This window comes from Varanus komodoensis, unplaced genomic scaffold (genome assembly GCF_004798865.1).
Source record: "Varanus komodoensis strain SLA01 unplaced genomic scaffold, ASM479886v1 scaffold4, whole genome shotgun sequence".
In the NCBI taxonomy this organism is placed as follows: domain Eukaryota; kingdom Metazoa; phylum Chordata; class Lepidosauria; order Squamata; family Varanidae; genus Varanus; species Varanus komodoensis.
Genome location: NW_025335941.1, coordinates 27,493,247 through 27,509,695, shown reverse-complemented (window position 1 = coordinate 27,509,695; position 16,449 = coordinate 27,493,247). Strand labels below are relative to the sequence as shown.

The 16,449-nt window shown below is 40.8% G+C and overlaps 1 protein-coding gene across 1 annotated transcript; it reads right to left on the bottom strand.

The window, feature by feature from the left end:
* Positions 1 to 1,293: 1,293 nt before the first annotated feature.
* On the bottom strand, positions 1,294 to 14,442 carry TIMMDC1 (translocase of inner mitochondrial membrane domain containing 1). The gene is made up of 7 exons (XM_044442518.1): positions 14,262 to 14,442; positions 10,657 to 10,822; positions 9,381 to 9,469; positions 5,423 to 5,490; positions 3,909 to 3,987; positions 2,384 to 2,494; positions 1,294 to 1,630 (listed from the first exon to the last, which is right to left on the bottom strand). The coding sequence occupies exons 1-7, from the start codon at positions 14,420 to 14,422 to the stop codon at positions 1,546 to 1,548; spliced, it is 759 nt and encodes a 252-aa protein (XP_044298453.1). The 5' UTR covers positions 14,423 to 14,442; the 3' UTR covers positions 1,294 to 1,545.
* Between the last annotated feature and the right edge of the window lie 2,007 nt (positions 14,443 to 16,449).

The following is a 16,449-nucleotide window of genomic DNA, read 5'->3' as shown; positions in this document are numbered from 1 at the left end:
GCTGTATTTCTGCCAAATTCTCCATTCACATAAGCCTCCATTTTATGAATACATGAAAGTTGGAATATTTCTATTAGTCAATGATTCTGACAAATGGGGACAGAAGTCAGGGCAGAGGGGAGCACAAGTAAACGAAGGTTACTGGTAATTCTTACTGAAAGAAAGCAGGTCTGGGTCAGTAGCTGGTTGGAAACTCTTTGCATGCTGCCTTGAGTTCCAGCATGGAAGAACGGCAGGAGAGAGATCTTGTAATGGCATGTTTAAATTCTAGCTACCATCTACAGCAGAGATGAGTAACCCAGTCTGTATACTGCTCCCCCTGGCCTTGTCGCCTCCACAACCCAATTTTTCTGCTGCAGCAATACTACTGGTGCTTTGCACACACCTTAAAGCTAAATTTGCCCTTCTTAGCCCACCACATTTTGGTAGTAATTATTTTGCTGCTGCTGCTGCTGCTGCAATTTAATGGTGTATTGCAGCAGTGTCACCAGGCCCTGGGGAGTTGGCTTCTAGAACTTAAGTTGCCCGTTCCTGTCCTAAACAAAGAGGTAGCACTGCATACTTATTCTCAATTCAACTGGCAAATACTATCATTACATCAAAGCAAATCCCTTAACATTTCACAGAAAGCTGTGTTGTGACAGAAGGCAACTTGCAATGGTTATATTGCAAAAAATGCCACTATCATAAAACAAACCTGATGAAGATTAAACTGCTTGACGATTTATAGGCAATCATGTTGAGATGCAGGCGGCACCAACTCTATGCCATGTGTATTATTTGGGATACCAATCTATTATCAAGACCACCACATTAATGCAAAGATGTGTAACTTTCCCACTTTCCCTACCCCAAGATCAGGTCAAGAAATTGCATATTTGAAAATCTGAATCTGGATTTGAAATTAAACAAAAAGGAGCAAATATACAAGTTTGTTCTATTTGCATCATCTGTTATGTTCACTAAATTTAGCTATTTTTCATACAGACAACACTAATCTGGGGTATGTATTACACCATATGATGAAAAATATGCCAGATAACACATGCCTAGGAAGGCTAAAATTGCTTTATTGGTTCTAAATAATGTCTTTGATGTTTCTAAATTAGTAATGTCTTTAATTTTTCTAGATTTTTCTAAATTATTTAATTGGCTCTAAATAATGTCTTTAATACCCTAAATAAATAATGTCTTTAATTTTTCTAAGATGCTTTCCTGATTTGCAGTATTCAAATGAGCTACGATGCCAAATTCAAGAATTCATGTATAAAGTAAACTGAAAATCACAAATAATTACTTTTGCAGTCCTTTATTGTTTTTGGAAGTAATTTCGCTCTTCAAGACACTTATTTATTCCTGTTCCCCTTTTCAACAAAAGTCATCCTTTGAAGTTTAATTTCCCATTCTGCAAGTTTATCATGCCAAATTTAGGAGCGCTTCTCAGAAGAGTTTATTGTGCCCTTAGCAGCAGGGTTACGGAGAACTTCAGCACAAGATTGTGAGATACGGAGTTCAATTCACAGCACTAAGGTGATGGCAGTCCACTCATGATCTGGTCTGGGGAATGAAGTCTGGGGAATTTTTTCCTGCTTCTTCTGAAATATTCTCAGTGATTCTGAGTTTGGCATCCCTAAAGAGCAAAAGAGTTAGTTTAAGGGAAAAAACAAAATAAAAACAAAATTACACATCAGATTCCTTATAAGACTGCCAACATTGGAGTTTGAAGCAACACATTTATTCCTGACATATTGTTTATATGTTGATATAAACATAGCTTTATAAATATGTCATTCATCCCTGACATATTCTGTAAGCCACCCAGAGAGTCATTTGGATAATGGGCAGGGCAGAAATTTAATGCATAAATAATGCATAAATAAAATATGGTTAACAACAAATTTTACTTAAGAGCCAATACCGCCAAACACTCTTTTTCACTCATAGGCAACTTACTCTGAAATCACTATAGCAGTTTCCACCCAACCCACATAGGGGGTTAGCATAGGAACCACGTCCTCCAGGGAGTTCGTTATATCACCAAGTAGTCTGGCAACATTCTTGCCAGACCCGATGATATCATACCATAAGGACACCATCCAATGCAGTTGCATTGAACTTGAGCACATCCATTAGAAGGCATCCTCCAGAAACTATAGGTGGCCATTTCCAACCACCTTACTTGTTTTCCCCTGCTTACAAGAAGGAAATGAAGCTTCACCAGGATTCCTCATAAGGAAACAGAGCTTCACTCCTCCTGTGAAATGCCCACCACCCACTGCACTGGCTCAATGAACAGTGTGGCTACAAGGACAGAGGAAGAGTTCATCAGATGTTGAGTTCTTTCACTTGGTTGGATATGGGACTAACAGCTCTGGGTCCTTACCATTCTGCCAAATTCTGTTCATATCTCTCTCTCTGTTCTCGTTTTCTTCTCTCAACCAATGTTTCACCAGAAAGACTTTGCATTGCCATTAGGAGTCCTCCTGCAGGGATGCTGTAGGAAGACATAAGAGATAAATGTAGTTATTTGGAACATTTCAGAGTGACAGCAATTATGAATGAGTGGCCCTTTCACATGGTCACCAATGCATATGTCTGCTGGTTCCTGTCCCAGTAACCATCTTCTTTTAGAAAGCACTCATAAATGAAGCTTGATTTCACAGTCAACCATAAATAGAGGGGAACATTCTCCCATGCTTTATCTTAGTCTATATTTTGTTTTGTTAGAAATTTAGACTATCATTCAACATGCACAAAACCTATTAATGTGGAGAAAAATGCACTCCGGATATAGGAATCTATCCTTCTTCACCCTCACTGTTCTGTTCTGATCATTAAAGAACATGATTCTTTGTAGACACATCATCATCTTCATTGAACAGATGCTCTAAATCAGACTGGAAGAATAATTTTCTTTTGCTGAGGGCTACATAACATCAGGTGATTTGTTAGAAGCCACATTGATGCAGATGCATTTAAAAGTAATGTTTCTTGCTCTGAAGAGCTATATAGCTCATCCAAGCATTTTAAAGTTTTTCATTCTTGAGTACTTATTGAATGAAATTTAAAGCTCTTCACAGGTCCCCCTTCACAAACAAGTTCAGTGAATGTACTCCAAAGGAAACAAGAAAGTCCCTGCTAATCCTATTACCCAATATCCGTGCACTCACTGGCCTCAATGCCCCTATATTCAGTAACAGAGCATGGTTTCTATTCAGAAAGGCAAGTGTCAGTGTTTCTTTTGCCAGGAACCTGATCAAGGCCAGTCTGCTCAGCACAGTTCCACAATCCTAGCCTGAGCGGAGTTCCAACTAGCTGGGTGATTTCCAAAGGTTCACAAAGTTACTAAGGTTTATATAGGGTTGGGACAAAACCTAGTGGAATATGTCCCTCAAGCATTTGCAGACTTCTTCTCATGCTTAGCCCTGTCTTGGAAAGTGAGCCAAACCAAAAGGAAGTCCACGAACGCTTACAGAATGAAGCTGAAACAATTGGATGTGTCACATATCCCTAGGTTACTACATTAGGGCCCACCTGTGTGCATGCACGTGTTCACTCAGAGCTAAGCCTTGGAAGGGAGCAGATACCCAAGGCCAAATGATAAGTAGTGTTCTCTACTAGTGCCAGATGCACTATTTTGATGTACAGAATAAGAGCACTCCCAAAAGCAAGTTTCTACAAGCATAAGGGGGTAAACCCTCATCTCTTCAAGCCATGCGCATTCTACACCAACAGTGGAAGTTAGCACTGAAGTTACTCAGATGCATATGGAGGAACTGTTACACACCACACACCCAACTCCCTTCCACCACGGTATTACAGGACTGGGATGACATTAGAAGATTATCATACCTAGTAGAAGGTGGCAATTTTTAGTACTAATGTGCAAGCACATGTGAGCAACCTACCCCAACAATGCTCCAAAAATGCTGCCTCCGGTCAAACCTCTCAAGCCCAAGTGCATTCTGAACAAGCCTCCTGTACATGCTAGAAAGCAAAGCAAATCAGAGCATGAAAGAAAGCTTGCAAGAAGTCTCAGATACAATATGCTGAGATGTAATTCCTGCTGCCTTGCCTTTCAGCATCCCATGAAAAGAATGTGACTTCAAGACTGCAGAGATTCCACTACAAACGCCTCCAGATGTTATAATACATGCAAGAAACACACAGATACGCACATCATATGTATGACACAACTGCCATAGAAACAGTGCCCCACTAATCAATGTCTTTAAAAAAACCACACACTCACAAAATGGAGTTGTATTCCCTAGAGTAATGGTAACTGTATAGGTGTCCCATCTTACACTACAACCTTAGCAATCTATGAGCAGATTCAGATGTATTATCCATGCTTGTACATGCCAATTCTGCTCAGGTTCTAGCGTCAAAGAATAGTTATGCAACCTAGCAAGCCTTGGTTATTTGTTAACAAAAACTGTTGCATAACCCTAAAACAGAGCATGAGTTTTGTGAGGGCCATTTAAGCCTCACATAACCCACAGTTACCAGGTCCTCATAACATGCCAATTCCCATCGTAGGTTGCATATTCAAATGGCTGCAGCACATGCCCCACAGCAAGAGGACTATCATGTTCTGCAAGCAGCTTCTATCTGCAGTCAGAACAACTTAGAAAGCGATCTGCCTGCACAGTTCCAATTTATTTTAATGTTGGTTTTAAAAAAAATACAATACTTAGGTGGTGTAGGCAATCACAATAATGGGGCAAAAGAATGCCAGTTATCTGACAGATCTAAGCAACTATGTCCTATACAGCATGTTCAAATCAAACTGATATAATTCCTGCATGTTCAAAAAGCTTGCTTAATTAATTAATTAATTAAAAATACAATTCAGGATATGTTTAGAACAGTTTTCCGAAATGGTATAAAATGACTTCACTCAAAGTAAGACTCATTAAGTAGCACAATCTAACACAGAGAATCTGCATCTCATTTTTTAGATTTGAAGCTCCGTTCACATTTAACATAATTGACTATATAAGCTTGTACATGTCTATTTAGAAACAGGTTCCACTTAGATGAATGGGACTTGCTCCAAAGTAGGCTGGTATAGGATTGCAACCTCAATTGTTTACCAACTTTTTAAATTTCATAATCCTTTAAGAGTCTTTCACCCAATAATATTGCAGTATTAAAGTGTGACCATAAGGCTGCGTACCTGGAAATACACTATTTGAAATAAGCCGACATAAATGATCAATTCCAAAGATCTTCCAATTAAGAAACATAGTAAACACCATCATATATTATTGAATAACAGCCTTAATATATAACCAGGTTCAAAATGTGAAGCCTGATAGACCACAAAGACAGACTCTAGAGATCTAAAACAAATCTTTTCTAATCAATACTCCAGTCTCACTCAAAATGGGTATTCAACATGGCATACTCTTCTTACCTCCTGCAATGGCAAAATGACTGATGACAATTTTATCACGGTACACAGACAGAACAGTGCTCACTGTGCTAAAGCAGAGAAGGAAAAAACAGGGATTAGCAAGAAAAGCTGGCAAATGGAAGCAAACTAATTTTGCCTAAAGGCCTAAATGGTGCCCTGTTAGGAAACATACTCATCTTCTCAAAATGGGAGAGATGGCAAGAGTATCTAGAAGGACTTCACATGTAACTTTTCCATGCAGTACAATTCAAATATAGGGAAAAATATGCCCCTCCAAATCCAAGTAATTCTAGAAAAATACATAAAAACTGTTTCAGAAGTTACAATGCTTATTTTTTCTTCATGTAAAGCAGCTTTTCTCAATCTGGTCCCCTCTAGATATTTCAGACTACAATTTTTATAGTTCTAGATCAGTGATTATGCTAGCAGGGCTGATACAAATTGAAGTCTGGAAGGTGCTAGATTAGGGGAGGCTGATTTAAATAGAAGAGAAGCAATGTACAAAACAAGTTTTCATTTGGAAAATGGATGTGCTATTTACATAGATTAACTTCAATGAAATAAGAACAAAATAATTGGATTTTGGACTGTGAAGATCTGTATTAATTCTAAAAATAATTATTAAACTTCTAAAAGAGATGTAGTAAGAATAACATTATAATAACAAACAGCATACAAACACCAGAAAGATAAAGGGATTGCATAGTTGTCATTTGTCAACATATTTTAAAAGGTAATGATCAATTAATATTTACATTTCCTTACAAGTAAAATCATCAAGAAGGAAAAGCTGGCAATTAGAGAACTCTGCTCAGAAAAGCCTTCACTTACACAAAGTATAAACACGAGCCATGTTTCTAAAATAAAGTTTGTTTCCTAATATCTACTGTGATGTGTCAAGAGCACTATGCTAAACTATTAGAAGCAACAATCAGCCATAATCTGTGGTTGTTCCCCAATTTTTAAACATTTCCATTCTGGCTGCTGTAACCAAAACTGGAAAGTTCTTTTTGAAAAGTCCTTCCCCGAAATTCTTTGAAGATAGAGGAAGAGGAGGCGGCTAACTGAAAAGGCTATTGCACTATTTCCTAAATGTCTGAATACAAGGGCAGGACCACCACATGGGTACTGCAACCCTCTTAAAATTTTCTTCATGTGATGCAATTCTACCAGGGTGACATTCCTTAACTGCTGCTGATGGTGCTCCAGACTCTTCTTACACCAAAGAAAGACACATTCTGCTTCTACGTAGCATACAGAAATCCATGCTTTTCATGCTGCTTTTAAGTCTCTAGCAGTTCCATAGCTGCTATTAAAAAGCCAGCCTGTACAAATCTCTCTCAACTACGAAGACGGGAACTGCTGTGCCTCAAAAGTGCAAGATGAACAAGTCAGTCATAAGCATTTCACTCAGATTCTAGTTCCCTCTTTGGCCACTTGTATCATGACAACCCACACTGGCAATAAGTCATGATAGACTGGTTGTTCTGGCAACAATCCACTACAGCCTCAACAAATGACCATACGCATAATAGGTTGTTCACTCTTTCCATCCCCATCAGTCCTACAGGCATTATATCCCAGGAAATACCATGGCAAGCTTGAGTCACATCTCCCACCCCATCATCAAGAGCAAAGTTCATCTCCTTGTGACTTTCTGTAAACTTTTTTTCCCTGGAGACTGTGAAAGCTGGTTTAACAATCATCTTTGGCGTCCCTGTTTGGGCAGCCACTGACAAACCTTTCAAAGTATCTGAGTAGCACCTTGCAAGGCCTGTAAGAACCTTGTTTGCATTTTTTTAAAAGTATGAATAGGTGGCATTATTTTTTAAAAAAAGTTTTAGCTGCAGTTGTGCAATAGTAAATGTGTTAAACAGGCTTTTACTATCACCAGGACAAAAATTAAAATGGAGAAAACCTGTGGGGAGCCAAAGCAGTTTTCCATTGTGGCAAAAAGTACAGCACGCCAGTATCAGCCAGCCTGAAGTGCTGCTTGGGCACTTGTGAGGCAGCTGGCCCAGGAAGTGGCCAGGACAAGCTCAAGAAGACCAGTCAGAGTATTCTTCCACTTTTGCAAGTGCATTGCTAGCTGCTAGCACTGACACTGGAATCAGTTCTCTAGGATCAGACAGCATGCCAGCCCACCATGGGTAACTCCTAGAACAGTCCATGGGTTCTAAAGTTGGCTTGTTTAAAAAAAAAGCCACCATAGGTGAACTGGATTGTATGGCACAACAACTAACCATGGTTTGCTGTCCATGGTGGGTTGTTCAGTTATGAGAATCAGGCCACTCTGTTCAATAGAGATAAGTGTGCTTCAAAAAGTGTAAGTCATAATGTATGAAAAGGTTGACCACATGGATATCTTACAAAATTATGGTAGTCCACCAAACTGTGGAATGGAGAGTCATAGAAACAGAGCGGGTCAGAAGGGGCCTCCCAGGCCATCTAATCTGACCCCTGGCTCTAGCCGGCTCCACTCACAACATTATTGAGTCCCCTTTCAATCAATATGTTGGTATCATATGCCAGGGAATTCCTATTTTTAACTATGATCTCATTGCTTCTGAAGCGGCCAGCTGCTCTCAAGTGATGCAAATGTTAATTCAGTTCTATTTCTTCAACAGCTGACAGCATACCCAGGATGTTTAAGAATATCAAGGATCTTCCTATTGCCAATGATACTTTTCATTACAACACCACTTCAGAATTTTTAATGGTTTCAGGTACCCATTTGTTACAACATACACAGCTTAATAAAACAATGTTGTATGTTTCTAGTTTGCACCTGTTATTAATTAATTAATTAATTAATTATATCTGTATGCCACTCCATAGCCTGAAGGCTCTCTGGGCAGCTCACAGAGAGAACTAAAACAATCACCATAAAATCGTTAAAACTGTAAAATCCAATAACCAAGATAAAATCCAAATAATGTACTATACCAGACAGGAGAGCATAAAAGCAAAAAAGCACCAAGAATGGTATAATAAAATAATCAGCTATTAAAAATGTTTTAACCAGGTAGCAGAATACAAGTAATGAGGATGCCAAACACACAACATCCTTGGCAAGGGCATTGGACAAGCGAGGTTCAATAGAAGTTACATCATCCCTTCGCAATCTTGCTACTAGGTGTTTCCACGGCTTCTTGTCTTGGGGCCGCTGCTGCTATTGCAGGCTCCTTTTGACAGTAAGCCCCCAAAACAGAAATACTGATACATATGTGGAGCAGCAATATCCAGTGCAGTGTGATGGGTTGATTAGAATGCCAGACTGAAGACATAAGAGATTTTATGAAGCTCACTGGGTGACTTGGGGCCAGTCACTCACTCTTCAAACTAACCCACCTACCGCACAGGGTTGTTGTTCTTGGAGAAGAGGGGTGTTCCTCAGAAAAGGGAAAAAACGGTGAGCAATAAAACAACTCATCAGTAAAAATGTCTGCCTTGGGGTTTCCCCATTTAAGCCAGTTAGATTTGACATTTAAAGGTACAGAAAGGTTACCTCTACCAAATGGTACCAGTCTCAACTATGCATATTTCTATGTAACTAACAGCTCTTTTCAGAGGGGCTAGAAAGGATATATACAGCAACAAAATCAGCCTTACAACAACCCTGAGAGGTAGGTTGGGCTGAGAGTGAGTGGGCAACCAGGATTCTCAAAATGTAGACCAAGTCTCTTTTGTGAGGGGTAGGAAAGGCTATTCCGGCTTTTATAAGGATATGCTGCTAGGAAAGAGGTAGGACAACTGTACCATTGTACAGTTCTGTACCATCTTCTGTACCATCAGAAGAAAAGTGAACAAAGACAACCCAGATTATATTAAGCTGTCTCGATTTATAAGTAACTGCTCATTTGTGACAAAGGTAATACTGGAGAATTCCTTTCCACCTGTAACATATCTGGTGTATTGCAGACTGACGCCCTCCCTAACTAACAACACGGTCACTTACTTGAATATTGCCACAAAGGCAGCCACTCTCCAGCTCCATCGAAACCCATACCGGATGAAGCCCCGCATTGCTGCCTGATGTACAGATCGCTGCAGAGGAAACCAGAAAGTGCAGTTCTACCATAAAAATATGACTATTATTATTATATTCCAGGTATACTACATATTATGTCCTGAATGACTTCAGATATGCACCATTCTTCATGTAAATGGAAAAGGAGGCCTGCTAGTGTGATCTCCTATCTAGGCATAAGCATTTACCTAGAAGATGAAAGCAGACAACTTTGTAGAGCCCAGAGCTGCCCTATGCATGTATGGGTCTACTTCATGGGTCCTCAGACTACGGTCCGTGGGCCAGATATGGGCCGCCATGCTTATTTATCCAGCCCGCCTCAAACCTTTTGGCCTTGTTCAGAGAAAACAATCTCTGAGTGAGTCCAAAAGCTCTGAGCAGGCACAGGTGTACTCAGTGGGGAGATGGCCGCGATCGCGGTCATGCTCATGAAGGGAAGACGGGCGTGACTGCACCTACCTTCCCTGCATGAGCACACCCGCAATTGCACCCGTCTTCCCTGCACAAGTGCGAACACATCTGTCTCCCCACCACAGCATGATTGCGCCCATTTCTCCCCCCGCCCCCATATGATCGCAGACATTGTAGCTATGTCCCTTGAATATGGACATGCTCTTCCCCACCTCATCTTGGGCTTCTGCTGCAGGCGAAGCAAACATTTTTTAATTATATGTTTAAATTTTAATTAATTTTAAATTTAATTTTAATTAATTTTAATTTTAATTAATTTTTAATGTGCAGTGTGCATAGGAATTCCTTCATATTTTTTTCAAACTATAGTCTGGCCCCACAGCAGTCTGAGGCACAGTGAACTGGCCCCCTGTTCACAAAGTTGGAGGACCCTGGTCTACTTCATTGAAGACAGGCATGCACATCCTCCTTGAGCTTTTATTGGATTAAACCCTTGAACAGAAAACAGCTAAGGTGGCTTCAATGTTGCCAGAATTAAAGATCAATTCATGCATGTGCACATTTAACTTGCTTTTTTATTACTTGATTTTTAGTACTTGACTCAGAGTTGAGTCTGTGAACAGGTATTATCTGAGACAATATTTAATCTTTATGTGTGGTATCCGATATGTGGTGGTTCTTTCCACATGCAAGTCATTAAGCAAATAGACTCCAATTAAAGAAGCAGGTTAAAAAAAACTATCTAGAAACTGAATTCAGTATGTGCTCTACCCTGCCAGATAATTGGCCATACCACAGCATCCAGATGATTATAGTAAATCGTTCCTTCACTCTGCTCAATGTATCGTCTTTTGGCATACAGAAAACCAGGTATACCTCCATAAAACAGACCAATAATGCTCCCTGAAAATGTTGCTTTGAATATGTTGAGAATTTCCTCTGGGTATTGTTTTTGTTCACTGTAAAAGAAAAAAAATTCTTCATGAACTTCCAGTCTTCAGCAACTGTCTACATGAAGGTATTTCTATGAAGCCTCCATTATTCTTCAGAAATATAGTATCAAACATCAGTAGAGGCCAAATGTCCGCAAACCTCACAAAATAACTAGGAAAGTGATTTTTAGCAACCACATGTTCGCACTGAGAAATGTGTCAGTCAGCAGCTGCACTCTGATGCAAAGCTAAACTGTAGCTGAAAATTGTGTCAGTGCATCTCAGATTGTCCCCTCCCCACTCAGCTCTCCTGTATGTCCATAAAAGAAATCACAAGCTTTTGTTACACATTTTAACTTCCCACTGTTTAGCATCATAGAAGTCCCATCCAGGTGTTCAGAAAGCATGCATATACGCACGTCCATATATGCCCGCCCGCCCGCCCCCTGAGCTCTGCGGGAGAGGCCCTTCTCCGGGAACCCTCCGTGAAGGAAATTAGGAGGGTGAGTACTCGGAGGAGGGCTTTCTCTGCGGTGGCGCCCAATCTATGGAATGCGCTCCCCAGAGAGGTCCGCCTGGTGCCATCATTTGTTTTTCGGCGCCAGGCAAAGACCTTTTTATTCAAACGTCATTTTAACTGTTAATAGTATTTATTTATTTTATTCTTTGGCCAGGGCCACTTATTTTATATTGTTAACTTATTTTATATTGTTAACTTATTTTATATTGTTAATTTATATTATTTTAATTGATTTATGTTGTGAGCCGCCCTGAGGCTTCGGCGAATGGGGCGGCATAGAAATTTTCTAAATAAATAAATAAATAAATAAATAATGCAGTCTGAACAAGCAAGGAACCGTGGCACTCCAGTTCCGCTCTCCATTATCACTCTGTACACATGGAAACAGAGAACTTCCTCTATTCGCAGGGGCATTCCATGTAACCTGGAATGCTGGATAATCCATGCTCTGGATTGAGCGGAGAACCCCCATGGACAGAAAGGGCTCTCCACTTCAGACAATTATCTTCTACACAGAGAGAGCAATGGGCATTTACTGAGCACCTGAACAGGGCTACAGTCTTCCAACACATACAGTGCCTTGCAGTATTCACCTTGTTTGAATTTTCCACAATTAGTTGTGCTACAGCCTGGAACTGGAATGGATTAAATTGGCATTACTTCCACTTAATATATGCAAGATACTCCACACTTTGGAAGTGCAAAATATTTTTACTGTGGCACAAAAATAAGTCAATGAAAACAAATGGGCAGTTGTTGGTTGTATTACGTATCAGCCCCTTTGCTGAGACATGCCCAAGTAAGTTCTGGTGCAACCCACTGCTTCCAGAAGGCACATACTCTAAGTTCTGGAAGGGAGTCCACCTGTGTGTAGGTTCAGTTTCCTCTGATCTCATAGTAAATATACTTTTTCTGTAAGATCCCCAAGTTTGTTGAACAACATACTTAACAAACAGCATCAATGAAGACCAAGGAGAAATTTAAAAAAACACTAGGAAAAGTTGTGGGTTATAAAAAAGATATCCCACATTATGAATATACCCCAGAGGGAAAACAGCAAACACATGGGAAAAGATTATCTGGTCTGATAAGACCAAAACTGAACTTTTTGGCCTTGCTGAAAAGTTGTGTGTGGCACAAGGCCAGCATTGTTCATCTTTCTAAGAGCACTATTTCTACAGTGAAGCTAGATGATGAGAACACAATGCTGTGAGAATGCTTTTCCTGCAGCAAGGACTCAGGATTGAGATCAAGATAGATGGGGCCAAATACTGGACAATTTTAGAAAAAAAACGTGTTTTGATCTGCAAGGGACCTAGGGCTAAGGTAGAATTCACCTTCCAGCAGAACAATGACCAAAGTTTACTCTAGAATGGTTTCAAAACAAGATCCTCAGTGTCTCAGAATGGCTCAGTCTAATTTAAGAACCTCAGTCCAATTGAGTCTGTACCAAGACTTGAAAGTTACTATTCACCAGTGGTCCCTAACCAACCTGACCAGAGCTACAGCATTATTGCCAGGAAGAACAGGTTAATAGTGAGAGATACAGATGTATAAAGCTTACAGAGACTTACCAAGGAAGACCAGCAGTTTTAACTGTTACGAAACATGCTTCTAACAAGTCTTGGCTAAGGGGGTGAATAATTATGCTATCAACAATGTCAGCTTGATTTTGTTTCCTTAACAAAATAAAAGTTACTTTGTATCTTCAGTGTTGAATATCTCATGTGCAAGTGGTAACAATGCCAATTAAATCAATTACAATGTCAAGCTGCAACACAACAAAGTGCAGAACATTCAAAGGTGGTAAATACTTTTACAAAGCACTGTACACTACTAATGCAAGTGTAGCAGCACACTGGAATGAGTATAACAAGTAGCTAACTCTGAAGCTCCATAGATAGGTAGGCCCATCCAAACAATTTGCTGCTACCCCTGCAGATCAATACTTGGAAGAAAGGCTAATGTTTGGCAACTGAGTGGCCAGGGCACCTAAATGGCTTTGATTGTGGTGGACAAAATGGAACCTTTCCCTGGCTGGCTTTTCTTACTCAAGAGTTGGCAGGGCAAGGCAGGGGTCAGCTCGTAGCTGCTACCTGAATGCATCAAACGAAATTGCTGCTTCTGCTCTGGAACCTCCCTTTTCACACATTTGTTTGCTTTGTAGAAGTCGGAAGACAGAGTAGCACATAATCCTGAGGTTCATTCATGCAATGTTAAACCACAGTGACGTGTTCAAGATAACCTCAACTGCCTTCAACCTTTGAAATTTAACACAGTTCATTGCATTTCAGAATTAAGATGCATCATGTGTCACAGGGAATCTTTTATTTTAGGACCTTATGCACGCATAGCACAGACAATACACATTCACAATCCCACCACTCTGTTAATACAAATACCCATTTAAAAGGGCTCACTCATGCAAATTCAACGTATTCGTTTGCCTGCTCACTGCTTAGTGACACCAGGTACTTAGACTTTCTGTATGATACAAAACACGGTTTATGCGAGGCCAAGGATTCAAGAGGCAGCAGCAGTGAGCTTAAGCCCGGGAGCCTGTGTCAATCCTAGACCCGAGCCTTGAGACACGTGGAGGTCCACCTAGGATACAGGGCCAAAACCGACATAACTTCAAACATGAAACCACGTCTTCCTCTTTGCCTTTATTCTAGTCAAGGCACGGAGACCCCCAGTCCGGATCTTGAAAGCTCACCCCCCCCCCACCAAACTAGAATTCCGATTCGAATTAACTCTCCTTGACCGTACTCTAGAATAAAGGGGCAAGAGCAGGCGACGTAGCTGCTAGACACGTGCCAGGTCTGTTTTGGCCCGCGGAAAGTCTCCGAGCACAGCCACGCGCTACCGGCACCTGGGAAGGTCAAGGGGAAGGAGGCTGCTCAGTCCCTCCTGCCGGCGACAGACCTCAGGGAGCCTCTCACTCACTCGCGGCGGAAGACTGCCCGGAGCCTTTCCCAACCCGAACGCGGCGGCTCGGGCTGCCCCAGAAACGAGGGCTGCGGCGCTGCGGCGGCCGAGCCGACGCTTTCCTCTGCCCAGACCAGGGGCAGCAGTCCTGCCCCCGGCCCCTTGGGCGGCCTCTCCATTGCTCCTGCAGCACTTCGGGCTCGATTTCCCGCTCGTCCCCCCAGCCGCACCGGAACAAGACGCAACAGGAGAGCGCAGCCCTGTCGTCCTGGAGGACGCTTCGCATCTTCACTTGTTTTTCAATCGAGCGAGACTGTGTGAGCCGGCCTCCAGTTGTCCTTACTTGTGCACGATGGAAGCCGCTGGGAGCCTTTCCACCGATATGCCTGCTCCAACTTGCAGCAGAATCTAAGGAGTTGCGTGTTCGAGGTTTACTTCATGAAAAAGACACCCTGCTTCTCTAGGACAAGTGCAGACAACCTGTTTGGGACTACAGTTCCCATCAGCCCACCCATAGTGGCCAGGGCATATGGGAATTGTATTCTGAAACAGCAGGAGGTCACCAGGTTTCCTGCACCTAATCGACTGCAGTTCCGTTCCTCCTGTCTATTCGGTAGTCAGTCAATCAGTATTCCTGCTAATGAGAACCGTGCAGGCTTTTCCCTGCAACATCTCTCTGCATGTGTGGGGTTCAGTGCGCGATTTTTAAACCACCATTTATTGCAGATGGATTTGAGTAGTCTGAGAATTTTTTTTTGAAAGAATGCTACCGAGGTTTTTGTGAGGACTCTCCAATCCAATGTGCCTTTGTTTTTAAGCAGTCTTCAAGGGTGCTATCCTGTGCATGCATAGACTGGGGAACGGGGGGGGGGGCGGCCTCTGTAGAATGTTTTTCTGTCTAGACATGCATAAGTTTACACCCTGAATAATTTACAGATCTCACATCCAGAGTTCAAGTGTTAAAACCTACATGGGCTTTCTGTTGCATATGAAAAATAGCATAATTATTTTCATAATTAAGGAAATAATTTTCTTTAAAATCCCCATATACTTTTATTACATTATCTCAGTAACTCTTTGAAAATAACTGTTATAAGCCAGTAGGGACAGTATTATTTACATTTTATAAGTAGGAAGCTAAGAACTTTAGACTTACTAATGCCCTGCCTCTAAATTTATGGCTGAGCTGATATTTGAAATTCCACTGCAAATTCTATTAATCATATTATTTTCCCAGTTAAGAGTATTCCAAAGTAATGGGTCACTAAAATATATTCTTAGAGCAATATAAAGCTGCAGTTTGTTCTCACATAGAAGTAAGGCCAGTTGAACACAGTAGGATTTATTTTTGAGCAAAAATAGAGGCCCTTATGAAACAGCCATCCTCTAAGGAGGTGAGGATTACAAACAGAAGTGGGGCCTTTTCAGTGATTATGCTCCACCTATGGAATAGCCTCTCTAGAATAGTTTGCCTGGCACCTTCATTATGATCTTTTCGGCACTAGGCAAATTATTTTATTCCCCAGATACTTTAATAATTGACTTTGATAGTAATGATTTTAAAAGAATTTTTAAATGATTTTAATTCACCACACTTTGATTAATACTTTCAGCTATATTTGTTATACCTATTTCTATATGCATATTGTTTTAACTGTTTTCGCATCTATTTTTATATTGTGATTGTGAACCGCTGAAAGACTCTGGTAGGACTATTGAAGCGGTCTATAAGATTAATTAATAATTAGTAAATAGTAAATGGCTTACCCTGCTTGTCTGTTTGGAAATATCCTATAATGGGAATGTAACATCCAGGTATCTATCAGGTACATGTTCTTTCCCAAGATTCACTCATGGCACAAATGCTATGAGAGCATCAGACAACAGTGTTTTAATATCCTGTCTGAACATAGTGTTACAGTGCAATCCAGTCCATGATCACTCAGAAGCAAGCCCTATTGGGATCAACAGGATTTACTCCAAAGTAAGCAAGTATAGGATTGAAGCAGTAGTATGCTTTGATACACAGTTATACATCCCAAAAAAGAAAATATCAGGAAACTGTTGGAGTTTTGCACTTCTTGCATAGGGAGTATAACCTCTGTTGCAAGATGTGCTTGAGCCTGCTGCAATGGAATATGAATGCCATCCTTTCTCTGTCAACCTGGATGTGCAAGAAATGGACATAAAAGTCACATGTTCACTT

Bases quoted from the DNA above. Each gene is read 5' to 3' on its own strand.
- TIMMDC1 (XM_044442518.1), bottom strand. From the start codon at position 14,422: ATGGAGAGGCCGCCCAAGGGGCCGGGGGCAGGACTGCTGCCCCTGGTC. The intron at 3,988-5,422 runs GTAAGAAGAGTA...TTTGCTTTCTAG, and splicing joins TCATTTTGCCATTGCAGGAG to CATGTACAGGAGGCTTGTTC. The intron at 2,495-3,908 runs GTAGGTTGCTCA...GTCTTCCTACAG, and splicing joins ATTTTTGGAGCATTGTTGGG to CATCCCTGCAGGAGGACTCC.